Raw genomic sequence first — 16,353 nt, 5'->3', positions numbered from 1 at the left:
ATCACTTTTCATTTGTTGCAAAACAGCGAAAAAGTGGCATTTTCGACTTTGAGCGCTATTTTCTGTTACAGGGTTAAACCCCGGGAATAAGCGTTATCATATTTTGATAGATTGGACATTTTGGGACGCGGTGATACCTAACATGTGTATGAATTTTATTGTTTATTTATTTTTATTTCAGAACCCTCCGATAAAGCTAGCAGACACCGCCGCAAAGTACAAGACTGTGCTCAAAGCAGTCCAGCGTATTCATGAGAGGGCGGTCCGAGGCGCTGCTTCTCCCCTGGACCGTCCCTCCCACTCCATAGGCCCACAATGACTGCCGGCCTTAATGCGGCAGGCACCGCCTACTACTCCCGCCCCCTCATGAATACGTCGGACTGCTTTGAGCACGGTCCGGCCTTCCTATTGTACTTCGCGGCAGTGTCTGCTAGCTTTATCAAAGGGTTCCGATAAAGCTAGCAGTTTATCACTGCTAAAAATGGGCTAGAGCTAGGAGATGCTTACTTTAGTAAGCCTTTTTTATAGGTGACAGGTCTTCTTTAAAGGAAATCTACCACCAGGACTGTAAACCAATCACACTTGCGCCCCCTCTAGCAGGATTTTCCCTTTTTTTTTAGCTTCTTATGCCTTAAAAATCATGCAAATGAGCTCAGGCTAATTTGAATAATTAAAGCCTTTTTGGGGGAACAACAAGGGCATAAGAAGCTAAAAGAATAGTGGATCCTGCCAGAGGGGGCACACACCAGTATGTCAGTGTGTGCTTGGTTTACAATCCCTGATCCTGGTGGTAGATATCCTTTAATCTTAGGGATGAGAGTAAAGCGCTAAGGAATTTGATGGTGCTATATTAATAAAGATTATTATTATTATTATGAGAGGGTGTGATAAGTAATGCTGGAGATTATATATGAAGTCAGCATTTGGTTACTTGCTGCATGAAGTACTGTTTGGGATTTGGGGTGGGGGGGGGGGGAGTGAAGGTGCCAGGTTCCCTTTGAAAAAATTAATTCTTATTCAAAATTTGTCATATTTATTAATTAATATTATGTTAGTTATTATTGGTTTATCACTTAGCAACCAGATTGTGTACACTGAAGTCACACTAGAAAGAAGAGATGATGGTTTTTACATTTGGAGTGTCGTCTGTGCTAACTTTATCTCACCCTCCTGTAATAGTGACATTAGGTCATAAGTGGACGACCCACAACAGATATCCTAAGACAGAGGCAGGGGGAGAGCACGGAACCAGGCTGGGGACAAGAGGGTCCGAGGACCAGAGAGTAACAGGTCCAAGAAGACGGGAATAAAGTAACGTTTAGGGAAGAGGCGATAAAACAAGACAGACAGAAGCAGATGCAAGACCTGGTACAGGATAGTCATACAAGAAATCCAGCAGGGGATAAGGCAAAACTGTCTCAACACCCATCAAGGAGAAAGGGCTGAACAAGAGCAAGAGAAGAAAATAATATAAGGAATAAAAAGGCAAAAATATTCCAAAGACAAGATCTCCAGATCTTAGTAAAAGACCTACAGGTGATCTACACCAGGTGAGCATATCCATATGTCATTATAATCAGAATTATACTCGTTGTGTGATTCCTAATACTTTACTTTGTTTCCCCTCTATGCTCCACACGCACGTGAAAAAGTCAATTCTCAACATAGATTTAGGGCATTTCCGCAGCAGTTCAAAGCGCACACCCGCAGCAGATCCGGGTATATGAGTCTTGAATTTCTGCTGCAGACTAACTAGACAAATCAGCACTGCAAAGAAGCAGAGAGAGGCAGCTCAGGGGTTTACAACGTTACCTCCCAAAATTGGAGATTTCAGTTTTAATCTAACTTTTTAGTGTCTGTGCGTGCTCCCACATTTCAGAGGTTATTGGCTTCTTATATCACTGATGTTAATAATATGGTAGCGTTAGAGGTAGAGTATAGGGGGCTCATATTCCAGGGTTTAAATCACCCAAAGGTCTGGTATAATTAGAGAAGTAGGATAGGGAAGTTTTCAGAGAAGGTGGAAATGTGCTGCACAAGCAAGAGTCCAAAATAAAATGTGGGGGCAAACTCAGTGGGGGACATTTATCAAGGCCTCTATTCCAGAAAAGTGGCGTAGAAGCCCTGGAATAATCGTAATTGGTATTGCGAATATTTCCTCCTTTTCACCATCGCCATGCCAAGGGGGCGTGGAGGAGGATGAAGGGGGGCCACAGCCGGCGCGGGGACTGTTAGCCAAACGGATGCTAATTAATTGCGCAATTCTACGCAATTGTACCTTTCGTAGAAATATACATTGCTCAACAAGCCGCCAGAGCATAGGAACACCGACACTGTTATAACTGCTTATTGAAGCCTAAGGCTAAAGTACAGTAAATTACCAACATCCAGAGGTCCGTTTGTAACTGGGGGTCGTCTGTAAGTCGGATGTTCTTAAGTAGGGGACCGCCTGTATTACTGCTACACCGAGAGTGATGTTAGAAGCATGGGAGTGATCACTGAAAGATCTTAGAGGGTTTAGAGAAGAAGCTACAGCTAGGACTGGGTAAGAATAGGTGTATGTGTAGCCCTAATGAGTGTGTTCCTGTGTGTGTATGGCAGTGCTGAGTATGTTTGTGTGTATGGCAGTGCTGAGTGTGTTTGTGTGTGTGTATAGCAGTGATGAGTATGCTCATGTGAGTGAATGTAGGTAGCAGAGCTGAGTGTATAGATGTAGGAGAGCTGTGTATACTATGCATGTGTGACCAACAGGGAATTTTTAATTGGTGCAAAATATATTTTTTCCTTTTTTGATGACTAAATCTGCTTTTCATAGTAAGGTGCATCTTATAGTCAAAAAAATATCGTAGTTCCTTATTGGCTTCAATAAGGGCTACGCTGCAGTTACCCAACCTGGCCACTACACAGAGAACTGAGCTATTCTTCCAACCTCCCCTTTCAGTGTCAGAGGTTGTCGCTTCCAGGTGGAGGCAAGATCAAGATGTCTAAAATGCACTAACCTAATACTGATGACCCGGCCTGAGGATAGGTCATCAGTATGGAAACTCGTAGCCCGGAAAATCCTCTTTTAGTATCGTCTGCTCCCTAAAATACTACGCAGTTTATACTTTCCCATCAGTGTTGTCTTTAGCAAACCAGCCAGGAATCGGTTTGCTAGGGGATATATGGACGATCATGGTGTTTGCTCCCTATGATCTTAGACTATGTTCACACTTATGGCTTTTATTTACAAAGGGAACCATCACATCACTCCCTGACGAGTCACTCCCTTCTCACCCTTGAAAATACATGCATCCTCAGCCAAAACGAGATAGCATGCGTATGGAAGATGGGGTCAAAATAGTTGTCGGCTAAATGAGTTAACATCAAAGAGTAAAATTACTGCAATTTAGGTAAAAAATGATATATTGGGAATTAGAGTTGCTCCTTATAACATAAATCCTGTTTCTTAAGTTGCTATAATTGATGTTGGGTGCAGACATTTAACCCTTAGTACTTACTATTAATAGGGATGAGTACATTGCGGGTTATGTACACTATGGTGTAATCCCTCCACGCTCTGCTGTAATGAAGAAGACCACAAGACGTCAGCCTGCAGCGCTAAGCACATTCTCAATATCTCACAGATCTTTATCCAGAAGTCCTGGAAGTCTGGAAGTTCCAAAATGTGGAATGAAATCTGGGACCAGCTCAATGCTGAGGGGAATACACCTTTCCCGATCTGTGGAGACAACATAGAGAATGTCAACATATTGAATTAAAGGGGGTTTCATATCTAACAAAATACTATAAGATACTATAACAGAGGTCATTGTCTGTCATCTTATAATGTATTCCACGGCCAAGATCAAACTCATCATTTTACTGTCCTGTAACTGAGACACTGTCCCTAGATTTCACTCTGTTAAACTACTAGTGCCCTCCAGTAGGGTACAAAATGTCCTTTCTAAAATTCCCTCTTTTATGTAAAATCTTGCCTATTTAACAATAAAAAAAATCTCCTACAAAGTCATATGAAAATGAGAAGAGAAGAGTCATATTTCCCTGAGATGAGTCAGGTTTAGAGGCTGCAGAGGAACCGTCTTCAGGCGCCCCGATCTTGAGCTCTATAGACCCCTATTGTCATATTAAAGATTAGAATCAAATTTTTCAGATTGAATCACATTTGTGGTTCTGTGATCTACAAAACCGGAGATAAAGGCAGCTTAAGACATCTCCGGGTCCATAGCTCCCAAAACCACAAGCCTAATGTGATCTGAAATATGGGATTCTTATCTTTAACATGACATAATGGGGCAGATTTACTTACCCGGCCCATTCGCGATCCAGCGGCGCGTTCTCTGCACAGGATTCGGGTCCGGACGGGATTTATGAAGGTAGTTCCTCCGCCATCCACCAGGTGGCGCTGCTGCGCTGAAAAGCACCGGAACGCGCCGGAATACACCGAGCTGGACCAGGTGAAGGTAAGCGCTTCCCAAGCGACACATTTTCGTTTTTTAAATGCGGCGGTTTTTCCGAATACGTCTGGTTTTCGTTCGGCCACGCCCCCGATTTCCGTCGCGCACATGCCGGCGCCGATGCGCCACAATCCGATCGCGTGCGCCAAAATCCCGGGGCAATTCAGGTACAATCGGCGCAAATATTCGGGTAACACGTCGGGAAAACGCGAATCGGCCCTTAGTAAATGACCCCCAATGTATCTAGGTGCTAAAGACCAAAGATGGGGACATCTGAAGTGAAGTTCCCCCCAGTTTTTAAAAGTGACTTGTCTCGGGTAAAATATGACTCTTCTCTGCTTAATTTCATATGATTTTTTTTTTTTTGTTTAATGGAGTCAAATCTGTCCCTAGAAATCATTTTAGGAGGAGTAGTTTAGATTAGGTAGTTAGCCTTGTGAAGCAGAAATGGGCTAGCGCAGAGGTAATAGCTACAGCAGTGGTTTGGGTGTGATGGTTCGTCACTGACCTGGTTGGGGAGCAAATACTGTAGCTCAGAGACTAACTCACCTGGATGTACATAAAGAGGGAATGGCAAATCCAATTGTTCTAAGAATTGGGGATACCGTTGGTGATGGCATGAGAAGCTTAAAATACCAACTCAACGCACTTATGTGTCCATAAACACAGTGGGTGGACACTTCCCTTGTCTTGCAGTTGGCATTACCTTCTCACTACTCTTCATAAGATATTTCTCTTTAGAAACACTGGGGGGGGGGGGGGGGGGCATTTATTAATTGGGGCACCGGAAATGTGCTATAATTTTCAGTGGGAAGCAACTGTAAAGTATAACAACTTTTGCCTAACTCTGCACTAAGCAAAAATAAGCAATTCTCTAATTAGCTATCTGCTAGCAGAGGTTTTACCGTGCCCCCAAAGCTAATCTCCATTTGCCATGGGAAACCATATACTACAGCTAGAGAGAACAGGAGGCTTGTTGAGAGGGTCTGTAGAGCCTGTAGTAATGTCACAAGCATGTGACTCTTCACATGCTTCAGGACGGCCAATTACAAAATAGCTGTCCTGCATCATTTGAAAATACTTAGTTTGATGCAAAGGACCTGTAGTGCTGTCACAAGCATGTGACTCATCACATGCCTCACATCAGCCAATTACAAACATGCTCTCCTCTTCTGACTTCAGTGGGGTGAGCTGATATCACAACCAGGAAGTGCCCACCCACATCAGAATTAGCTGAATCTGAATCTAAATTTATATAAACCAGATATTTATCAGGCTAAGAAGAAGCCAGACGCATGATACAGGCATTGTTGGAATTGTTATAAAAGGCTCTCTCCAGCTGTGCTAACACATTTTTTTTTTTGTCAGTAACTTTACAGTTACGCTTTAAAGGTTTGACGCATGAGGTCTAGAACTGTCTCCCCATTCATGAAGGCGAAATAGAACTCCCTAGATCAGCTTTTAGCTGCTCCAATTTGGCGCCAAAAATTAAGACCAGAAACAAGACAGGAAAAAAATAGAAGCACCGCAAAAGTGTATGATTCACTGGCCGTGCCACAATTTTGCACCCTGAAAAAAAACGGCAGAAAAACAATAACAATATTCTGGGGTGGACACAAGGCGCATGAGGCAGTTCTAACTTGTGAGCGACAATCCTTCCCAGAGCCTTATTCTTCTGATCTGTAGCAGAGTAACTTCACTACTGAGCATGTACGTAAAGTGCAGCCACATTCATCTCAACTAAATGTCTAGGAGGAGGGGTGCACAATCCGTGGCTGGGCCACGTGAGTTACTGTACGCAACCTGCTTATACAGTCCAATGAGTGCTACCATAACTGATGTAACATACCTGATTGAAGCATTAATAGGTGCAGGACACCAAGTAGCAGTGAGTGCAGCTGAGAAGATCTCTCTGCCCCCGGGTCCTCTCCTGATTTTGTATATACACCGGCGTCAGGATCCAGACCAGAGTGGCCCTAAAACCATGTAATCCCATTAACAATAAGGAAAGCGATAGTTCAGTACAGTAGGGTCTGTGGGGGAGATTTAGCAGAAGTATCTGAAAGCAGAACTATATAAGCTGTATAAAATTGACCTCTGATTATTTTCCATAGGCAACTAGAACAGTTCCTCAGACATTTCTGATTAATCTCCCCCATGTGTATATAGTAAGTGGCGTCTTGTATGAGGGAGGACCCATTTTTCGGTCCTCTAAGGCTAGGTATGCTTAAATATAGTCTCGCCACAGCCGTCCTGTTGTTAGGTCACCAAATATGACACAGATTTATGAAAGCGGTCTGTCTAGACCAGCTACTAAACCTATGATGTGACCAATTTCTGCAGCTACAATATATCCAGACCAAAGCAATAGGCAATTTCCCTATAATAAGCCACTTACAGACAGAACGTGATGTCACCACCCATCAGAGGCAGGATTGCTTACTCAGCACTTTCTAATTGCCTGCCTGTTGTTCATAATCCTCCCCCCTCCCCAATCTGCACACACTAATCCCTCCTCGATGACATACGCCACTTTACTTTCCCATCTTTGCTCTTTCTTATGTCCGTGACACAAGTTAATATTATACAAAGGTGAAATAAACAAATTTCATTAAATTGTTTTGGACAATTTTTAATGAATTTTCCTCATTTGCAGCCTGGGCAATGTTTCCCTCGTATGCGGACCTGGTGAAGGAGCGGAAAGGCCTGGCGTCGGCCATTGTCAGGGAAATAAGAGGGGAAGGTAAGAGTTTGTCATAACAATCTGACATTCATCGGGCCTCGAAGCAAAAGAAAAGGGTAGAAAATAGAAATTCGGGGATATTGGGGACTTTTGGAGCAAATAGTGACTCTTCTGTGATAAGTTTATATACTGCTTTTGTATAGTGTATAGCTCAATTTTTGCACACAGGAATAAAAGAGGGGAACCATAGTGAAGGTGCATGCGCTTCTTCCAAAAATGACCACAGTTTGCATGAACATGGTTTCTCTCCTAGTCTCTTCAGATAGGGCATGAAATGTCCTTTCTAGAAATCCCTCTTATATGTGAAATCTCACCTGTTTAGGTATAAAAAAAAAAAAAACTATTTCAAAGCCATATGCAAATGAGGAGAGAGGAGTCACTTTTGTTTGAGATGAGTCAAGTTTAGAGACTGCATGGGACAGACACTAGTTCTTTAGTACAGAGAAACATACTTCTGGTGTCATATTAAAGAGGACCTGTCACGTCAATTTGGGACCCTAAAAAACTACTGGTCCCAAATTTTTTTTTAAAAAAATAACTCTTATATTTAACTAGATGTGAGTCCAATGAGGCATATCAAGCACCGGCGCCTCCTCTCGTGATGCGGGAAGTAAAGACAGAACAGCCGCTTCACTGCACGTGTACTCTATCTATGGCGCTTGCGCAGTGAAGCCGGGATGTAATACGCCTGCTGCACCTGCCAGAACGCGTATGCACCAATCCAACGAGGAACACAGTGAAAATAAAGTTGTTGTTTTTTTCCAGGCAATTTGGGACACTAAACCCCCAGTTCGTGAGTACCTATGGGTTGTTTAGTGCCCTGAGGTTCCCTTTAAATTTAAGAATCTCATCTTTTAGATCACATCATGAGTGTGGTTCTTGACTTAAAGTATTGAACATACGGTGAGCTTTTTCCAATCCAATTCCCGCCTTTTCCTTGAACTCTGCTTCTGTAGATCACAAAATTACAAGCCTGATGTGACTTGAAAGATGAGATTCTTATCTTTAGGACCACATTTCAAGATACTACAGAACCGAAGATAAGGGTGTCTAAAATGACATTACCTGTAGCCTCTAAATTTGACTCGTCTCAGACAAAATATGACTCCTTTTTATATGACTTTGAAGAAGCTTTACTTTTTCTTAGTTTTTTACAGGTAAACTGCAAGATTTCACATAAAAGAGGGGATTCTACCTGAGGGGGAAGGAGGAATTGTAGTTTAATGCCCTGGTGACACTGGTATGCTAAATTGGCCTCTAAATTGGGGTATACTAAAAAAAAAATGTTAGATAGTGCTGCTATATTCATTACAGCAGGAAAGTCTGTATATATCTAGATTGGTAAAAAGAAAGGCTATACATTATTCAGCTTGTGGGATAGACAGGCAAACAGCGCCCTCATGTGTCACAATGTTGGTATGGATTAAAATTTTTGGACTATTTTTGGTTTGTTTGTTTTTGACAGCTCCTCTTTTAGACCTGGGTAAAAAACTTAGTGTCCCCCAAGATGTCATGATGGAGGAGCTCTCTTTGCAGCGTAATCGAGGCTCCTGTATGTACTTGGAGCGGCAGAAGCGCGTGCAGAGGTTTACGTTTGAATACCCTACACATCAGATCAATGTGAGTATAAACAGGAGAACATTCCAAATGTACACTCCAACACCTCTAAAATACAAAAAATAAAGTGTCCTATGCGTCTTCTTTTGCCCCCTAATGCATTTTACCAGTAGCAGGTACAATTGGATGGCAATACGCCTGCAGCTTGTGACTACACAAGGTTTGTTTGTAGTCTGTTACCATAGATACAAAAAGATCTGCATGAGACATAAAGCGCAGGGTATTGTAAAAATTGGAAATTTACAAAATCTTACAATCTGCTTTGTAGACATTGGTGCAACCCACAAAGTATCTTGTGTCATATTATCATAAATTTCTCCTCAGCAGGCAGGGGGAAATGCGAATGCCATAAATGCCAACCAGACATTCGCCAATGATGTGTCGGGCACAGAAGGGATGGATGGAAAAGAAAACTTCCGCTCTGAAATACACATAGTTCCTGGAAGCAACAGGACTCCTCCCAATGTTCCCAAGAAATCTCCAAAGGTTTTACAAATGAAGATGTCCCTGAATCCAGGTGCTATAGCACCAGGTAATTATATTAACTGTCTCACGGTATTCTAGTGCTTTTACGTTACCCCCTATACACAGGGACCCACCGATCCCTGAGGGCTCTATTGACTACCACATTACCACATGACGTACTAGTACACCATAGTGGTGTTAAGGATGTTTGAGAAGAGCTCAGAGTGTGAACCTTCTTCAAACTTCCGGGGTGTTTGCTGCATTATGCAGCTAACACCCAGCAGCAATATCCAAGATCGGTGTTGCTCCTAACTTGGCAGGTATAGTTGCGCCTCATGTCAAGATCAAGGAGCGACAACCCGTTACCACAACAGCCTGGTGTCTCTATAAGACTCTAGGACAAGACATTGCTGAAGATCTGTAACAGTGTGCTGGTGGCATACTGTCACAGATCTAGGGCAAAATCGCCATATACCGTAATACAGATGTATAGCAGAATATGGTAGGAATAATCAGACCCTCTAGGGTTGATGTACCCTAGGGATCTGCAAATAAATTTAAAAAAATTAAATAAAAAAAAAAAAATAAATAACCTAAACATCACCCTCTTTTCTCTAGAACTGATACAAAAATACATAAGCAAAAAAATAAAATCTAAAGATGTTAACGCTCCCCTATAAAAATAGAAAAATGCTTATAGTATAGCTTTTTTATTGTAGTTATTGAGCTCGATTTCTCATGACACATTGTACTTCATGGTAGTTGAAAAATTTGGGTAATATGTTTTGCTTATATTTTAACCAAAAGAACCCCCCTTATTTGGCAAAAATTTTGAAAAATTCTCCATTTTCAAAATGTTCTACTTTTCCGACACATAACAGTAAAATAACTCGATAACTAACATCTGCCAAATGTCTGCTTTATATTGACATGGCTTTTTGTGCGTTCTCATATTTTCGGGGCTGGTGAAGATAATGCGCAGCCCCGAGCCACTCATCAGACACCAGGGTTTTATCGGAATATTCAATCCCACCTCATAGAGCTCTCTATGCAGAAAAATAAAAGAGGATTTCTAAATTAGTGGATTTTTTTAAAAAAAAAAACTAAATGCAAAATGGGCATCGGCAGGAAGGGGTTACTCGGTTGGTAATGCATGACGCAGGGGAACAGGATTTTTGTTTTCCAATTCCTATTCTTAATCTTGACTGCATTAGACCCCACATCTCTTGACACTAAGTCAAGTTATCCTTTTCACCAAAGGTTATTCCGGACCCTGGAAGGACGTTCCCTATGAGAAGTTTAACAGCACCGCAATCCCCAAATCATACCGCTCACCGTGGGTAGAAAGCTACATTGTCAACGAAGCCACGCCTGCCGCTGTGGCCCTACCACCTCCCCCGCAAACACCTCTCAGTGTCACATATCGGACATTTAACAAGTAAGTTATAGAGATTTTTTTTTACATTTCGTTTAAGTTGTTCACCATTTGTTCTCTTTCAATTCTAAATCCTAAATCCCCAAACTAGAGAGTAGATCATTTGGCTTATTAATCTTCTTTGTCCTCCTGTCTCCTTCAGAACGCCAATCCCTTTTGGAAGTTTATCCGTAGTCAACGGCAGTGAAGCTCCAAATATTTTTGAAGAACTTCAGGCTCAAATTGAGGAATCCACCAGTGGACTGGACCTCATGTGCCAAAGGCCCAGCTTCAACAGAGCTCCTCGGGGGTGGGCAAATAAGTATGTCCCTGAATCTCCAGACTTGTAGGCTTGTATCTAGATCTATGTCATGTATGTGCTGGTATGGAGATTCTTAAAGGGACAAAAGGCTTATTTTGGCATTGCATTTCTGTGCTATATTACCCCGATGGTATATATATATATGTATAGACGAAATAAAATAACCTATTTTGGTAAGACTCTACTGAACCCAAAAAATGGAACAATCACTGAAAAGGACCAGCAGGGCAACCTCTGTGTAGGCAGGTAGCAGAGACTGCTGTATATATAATTTGATATACTATATACAAGTGACCATTATTTATAGATTTATTAGGGGAAAAAAATACCCAAACCCTAAATGTGTGAACCTCAACATTTAACAAACTTTGCAAAAATCAGTAGTCGAGTGTGTGTTACATGAGGAGTAATACCTGATCTATGTGGCCATTATGTGACTTGTAATCTTCATATTAAAGCAGTTTCACATTTGCATTCCCTGTTGGTTAATTTGCAGTCCTCTTTGAGTAAAGACCTAGTTGCTGTGACTCATTGTTCCTCCTCCCCTCTCCATAGACTTCTATGTAATCTGATCTGACTGCTCAGTAAGCTTCTGAAGAAGTAAAGAAGGAAGCCCTTTCCTCTGATAAGATATATTACAAAGTTTCTTGTAGTTACCTGCACAATTGATTCATGTAAAATTTGCCAAAATATTAGTAATATTAGTAAGTTATTTTTTACCTTTGATGTCAATTTCTGAGCCGATACATTTCTAAAGGGGGTATTCCTACTATTCATACATCAGGATATAAGTGTCTGACTTATTTACTAGCTGTTTGTTGTTGTCCCAAATTCCCTCCCTTGGAAACTGTCATGGGTTATGATCACTTGCTTGGAAAAGTGGAAGCGGGCTTCAGAGTTACTGACAGATTATTCTACAGTAACCAGTATGCAATTAGCTCCCTAGCCCCCTCTGGTGGTGATTGAAGTCCATCAAAAGTAAATCTACCATCGGAAATGTACTTAATGAAGTAGATCCCTTGGTAGATTCTTTATGGCTGTATCATTCCTAAACTGTATATATGTATGTATTAGTATTTTATTAAAGGAACTTAAAATTGTTATTTTATTAAAGGAACACTCCAGTTAAATATGACTCTTAATATGAATTATATCTTTGCGCAGGGCCAGAAGGGGAGAGCAAGAAGGTTATTATAGGAATACATTGAAAATGAGCCATGCTCCTCCCTTCAGGCCCTGCACCAGGCATTATACAATGAATAACCTTTGACTGGAGTGTTCCTTTAAATGCAAATTACAGGGCAGTAAACTTGGGGTGTAAGCTGTAAGGCTAAGGCTACTCCATGTGCCGATTCCCTGCTTGTCCGTGCTGCTTGTGAATGTGGCGGCACGGCCCGCATAGGTTCGGTGGCTCCTGGTGCGCCCAGGAGCCACTGTGAAGCTGGCAGGCGACTAGATGCATCTGCGCACGCACAGAGCTATCCTGGGCAGCACGGTGGTTGGGTGAGTAGCACTTCTGCCTTTCGGCGCTGGGGTCTTGGGTTCAATTCCCACCCAGGTCAAAATCTGCAAAGAGTTTGTATGTTCTCTCCGTGTTTGTGGGTTTCCTCCGGGTCCTCCGGTTTCCTCCCAGACTCCAAAACAGACTGGTAGGTTGTTTAGATTGTGAGCCCGTGGCGACAGGCACCAACCTGCCATGCTTTGTGCAGCGCTGCGTAATCTGTAGGCGCCATATAAGTAAAGAATAATAATTATTATCATTACCCTGAACGCAACGAGAGCCACTGTGCCTATGGGGGCCATGCGTTAACAAACAGCATGGGCCCATCGGGAAGCAGATCTGCAGGGCTACTCAGGACGTGGAATAGCCTTAGTTCTTGGAGCTCACAGAAGCAACTCTATGCCCAAGAAGTCTCTGCTGGTAATTTGCATATTGATAAAATACATTTTTTTGGACATAAGCTAGGGGATATAAAAAAAAATACAGTGTAGGAGTGATAAAGCCAGTAAGTAGATTCCTGATTATAGATTTCCTTTACAACAAAACATTCTGGTGGACTTCAATCACCAGTAGAGGGGGCTAGAGAGCTAAGTGAATACTGCTTACAAAAAATTAATCTGTCAGCAACTCTAAACCTCCCTATCATGGGACTGTAATTTTCCTTTTTAATCTAAGTCTATTCAGTTCAGAGGATTTGGAGCTCTGTATCTTGCATCTATAGAAGTTTAATTTTACCTATTAAAATTAATTTTAACCATGCTTACACATGACAACAGCCTCTTCTACCTACCACCATTCTCATCCCTATTTCTATAGCACTTATGGGAAATAAAAAATCACAATGGTACTTTTCAGTGGACCAACAAAACCAGCGACACCAAGTTACGATAAATGACAGAATTCCCTATTTTCCAGTGCTTAATCCACATCCACTATAAAGTATCTGCTAAAACCTTGCGCAGCACACAACTTATTTTTTTGTGCATAAAACTCACTTTTTTTGGCTCAATAAAAGCTTATGTCGCAGCTCATTCACGTCTGCTTCATTTTCGTCACAGATTTTATCGCCTCTCTCTTAGCGGTCCTGCCGGGCTATTCATACAGGAAGGAGATTTACATAAATTATGGCAAGTGCATTTACATTTCCAGCTCTCCAAGGCAATTCTGTAATATTTTATATTCGGATGCTGTTAAAAAAAAAAAAAGTAATCTCTCATGAAAGTAAATATAGCGCATGCAGTCATTACCATATTCCCGCGAGGTTATCTTGGCCGATGTTGATAGGAAGAAACACACTGAGGAAGACTTTTATAGCTCCAGTCATAAAATTCGTCTGCCTGCACATAAATAGGATATAAAAAAAAGTGGCCAAGTTGGAGGCTATTTTAGGAGATCCTTTTGACTAAGAAAAGTGTCACCATCTGTGACTTGTAAAACTCAGTGAAGTTTGGGGGCCTTAAATGGGGGGGGCTTTGCAGCTAAAAGATTTATCATGAGGTAAATTTTTACAGTCAGTTTTGCCACATTCTGCGTTGCTTCACGAGAAGCTGTTACCTGTCCAAAGACATATGAAAATGAGCAGAGAAGAGTCATATTTTGCCCGAGATGAGTCAAGTCAGGTTTACAGGATGGAGGTAGAGTGTCACTTCAGACAACCCTCTCTCCGGTTCTATCGTGCTTGCTTTTGGCATCAAATAAAAGATTAGAATCTCGTCTTTCAGATCACATCATGTTTTGGTTCAGTGAGCTACAGAATCGGAAATACAGATAGCTTAAAAAAAGGCGAGAATTTGATTTTTATCTGTAGCTTCCATTTCCAACAATGGGGCTCATTTACTAAGGGCCCTCCGGACCACACTTTCGTCGGACATTCCGACGATTTCCGTTTTGCGCCGCTGGGACAGGGATTTAAAAGGTGTTTTTGGCGCACGCGATCAGATTTTTGCGCCGGCTTTCATGCAATAAAAATTGGGGGGGGGGGGGGGGGCGGGGTCGGACGATCCGGATTCTGACAAATCCCGGGATTTAATTTAAAAATTGTGTTGCAAGACATGCACTTACATACACCGGGAAGAAGAAGGTGAACTTTGGCGGACCTGAGTGGGGAAGCGACACATGCAGGGTATCGGGCGCACGATCTTCATGAATCGCGGCAGACTTCATCCTCATCAGACAGTCTGGATCGGGGATCGCACAGGGATCGGGTAAGTATATGTGCCCCAATGCGTTTAACTACCTGTATTTCTGGTTCTTTACCACACAGATCCACAAGCCTGATGAGATTCTGACCTTTAATATGACAGGTAGTAGCGAGACAAAGATAGGAAAATGAGCAGAGAAGAGTCATATTTTTGCCTGAGTCAAGTTAAGGGACAAGAGGGGGAATGTCACTTCAGACTTCCCTATCTTTGGTTGATCTCAAAACAGGCTTCTGGTGTCATATTAAAGATAAGAATAACATTAGGCTACTGGTTATGTATGGTACAGAACCAGAAATACAGGTGATAAATATTTAGTTGGTAATGGAAGCGGCAGATAAATATCCAATTCCTGCTCATTTCTAAACAATCTGTATCTCTGGTTCTGGTGCTCACAAAACCACAACCCTCAATTGATCTGAAAGATGAGATTTTTATCTTTTATAGGATGACAAAGGCAAGCACTATAGAACCAAAGATAGGGGTGTCTTAAGTGACACTTCCCTGGCAGCCTCTAAACTTGACTCATCTCTCTGGTGAAATATGATTCTTCTCAGCTCCTTTTCATATGACTTTGAAGGAGATTTATTTATAGTTGCACTGGCTAGATTATGCATTGAAGAGAAAATTCTAGAAAGGATATTCCATGCCCTACCTGTGGGTTCGAGTAGTTTAAAGGACATCTACCACGATGAAGGATTGTAAACCAAGCAGACTGACATAATGTTGTGTGACCCCTCTGGCAGGATGTATTCTTCTTTTACCTTCTTATCGTCCTTGTTTTTAGGAAAGAAAAAAGCTTTAAAAATTATGCAAATGAGCCTGTGGGGCTCCAGACTACATTAACACCTATGTAGAGTTTACAATCCTTCACCCTGTGGGTAGATGTCCTTTAAAGGAAATCTACCATCAGATACCAGTATGATAAAACACAGCACCTACTCATAGATCCAGTCACTGTGACTGTGGTAATCTTCTTATCAACTATTAAAATTATGCGACTGAGCCTGAGGGGCTAATCTCACTGCACAAATGCTGAGGAAGGAGGGCGAGAAAGTGTAACAGTCTATAAGGCCAGATCACAAAGGGGGCGAATGTAGCCCCTCAGGTTCATTTGTATAATTTTAAAAGTTGATTTTAGAAGAAAGGAGGCCATGGATAATAAATAACCAGTTTATGTGTAAAACAACATCGTTCCGAAGGACTGGAGCCTCGGACAGTTCAAACAAACATGCAAAAAGAGTCTACATCTGTACTGCATCTCCAGCAATTATCGGGACCTCAAAAAAAATCTTATGTAGTACAAGGAGTCACCAGTATCACCTAGACAGCAGATTGTAGTTCTCCTAAATACTACAAGCCAAGAATATTATGGCTATAATATAATTATGGAATATAGCGCTATACACTGCCCATATACATAGCACTAAGTACAGTCTGTATATACTGCTATACACTGCCCATATACATAGCACTAAGTACAGTCTGTATATACTGCTATACACTGCCCATATACATAGCAGTAAGTACAGTCTGTATATACTGCTATACACTGCTCATATACATAGCACTAAGTACAGTCTGTATATACTGCTATACACTGCCCATATACATAGCGCTAAGTACAGTCTGTATA

At 41.7% G+C, this 16,353-nt stretch overlaps 1 protein-coding gene and 1 long non-coding RNA gene across 3 annotated transcripts in view; one reads left to right on the top strand and one right to left on the bottom strand.

The window, feature by feature from the left end:
• LOC140126305 (uncharacterized) overlaps positions 1-3,757 on the bottom strand; it is an 80,897-nt gene extending 77,140 nt beyond the window's left edge. The window contains exon 1 of the long non-coding RNA XR_011854793.1: positions 3,501-3,757. This is a non-coding gene — a long non-coding RNA (uncharacterized lncRNA). The remainder of the gene's footprint in view (positions 1-3,500) is intronic.
• MYOZ3 (myozenin 3) lies at positions 1,202-13,550 on the top strand. 2 transcript variants are annotated; one of them, XM_072145577.1, is made up of 6 exons: positions 1,202-1,550; positions 7,114-7,200; positions 8,666-8,820; positions 9,145-9,349; positions 10,543-10,720; positions 10,860-13,550. In XM_072145577.1, the coding sequence occupies exons 2-6, from the start codon at positions 7,122-7,124 to the stop codon at positions 11,044-11,046; spliced, it is 804 nt and encodes a 267-aa protein (XP_072001678.1). In that variant the 5' UTR covers positions 1,202-1,550; positions 7,114-7,121; the 3' UTR covers positions 11,047-13,550. The 2 variants fall into 2 exon arrangements, with proteins under 2 accessions (XP_072001678.1, XP_072001677.1); XM_072145576.1 differs by having other exon boundaries at positions 9,142-9,349.
• Positions 13,551-16,353: the final 2,803 nt, after the last annotated feature.

The sequence above is a fragment of the Engystomops pustulosus genome, chromosome 4, assembly GCF_040894005.1.
Source record: "Engystomops pustulosus chromosome 4, aEngPut4.maternal, whole genome shotgun sequence".
In the NCBI taxonomy this organism is placed as follows: Eukaryota; Metazoa; Chordata; class Amphibia; order Anura; family Leptodactylidae; genus Engystomops; species Engystomops pustulosus.
The sequence above is the reverse complement of the archived record's forward strand: the minus strand, read 5'-3'. Positions and strand labels throughout refer to the sequence as shown.

What these genes read in the sequence shown, in the direction of transcription:
- MYOZ3 (XM_072145576.1), top strand. Translation starts at nt 7,122, where the DNA reads ATGTTTCCCTCGTATGCGGACCTGGTGAAGGAGCGGAAAGGCCTGGCG. An exon ending in ACCCTACACATCAGATCAAT is followed by an intron (nt 8,821 to 9,141) that starts GTGAGTATAAAC and finishes ATTTCTCCTCAG; the next exon opens with CAGGCAGGGGGAAATGCGAA. An exon ending in ACATATCGGACATTTAACAA is followed by an intron (nt 10,721 to 10,859) that starts GTAAGTTATAGA and finishes TGTCTCCTTCAG; the next exon opens with AACGCCAATCCCTTTTGGAA.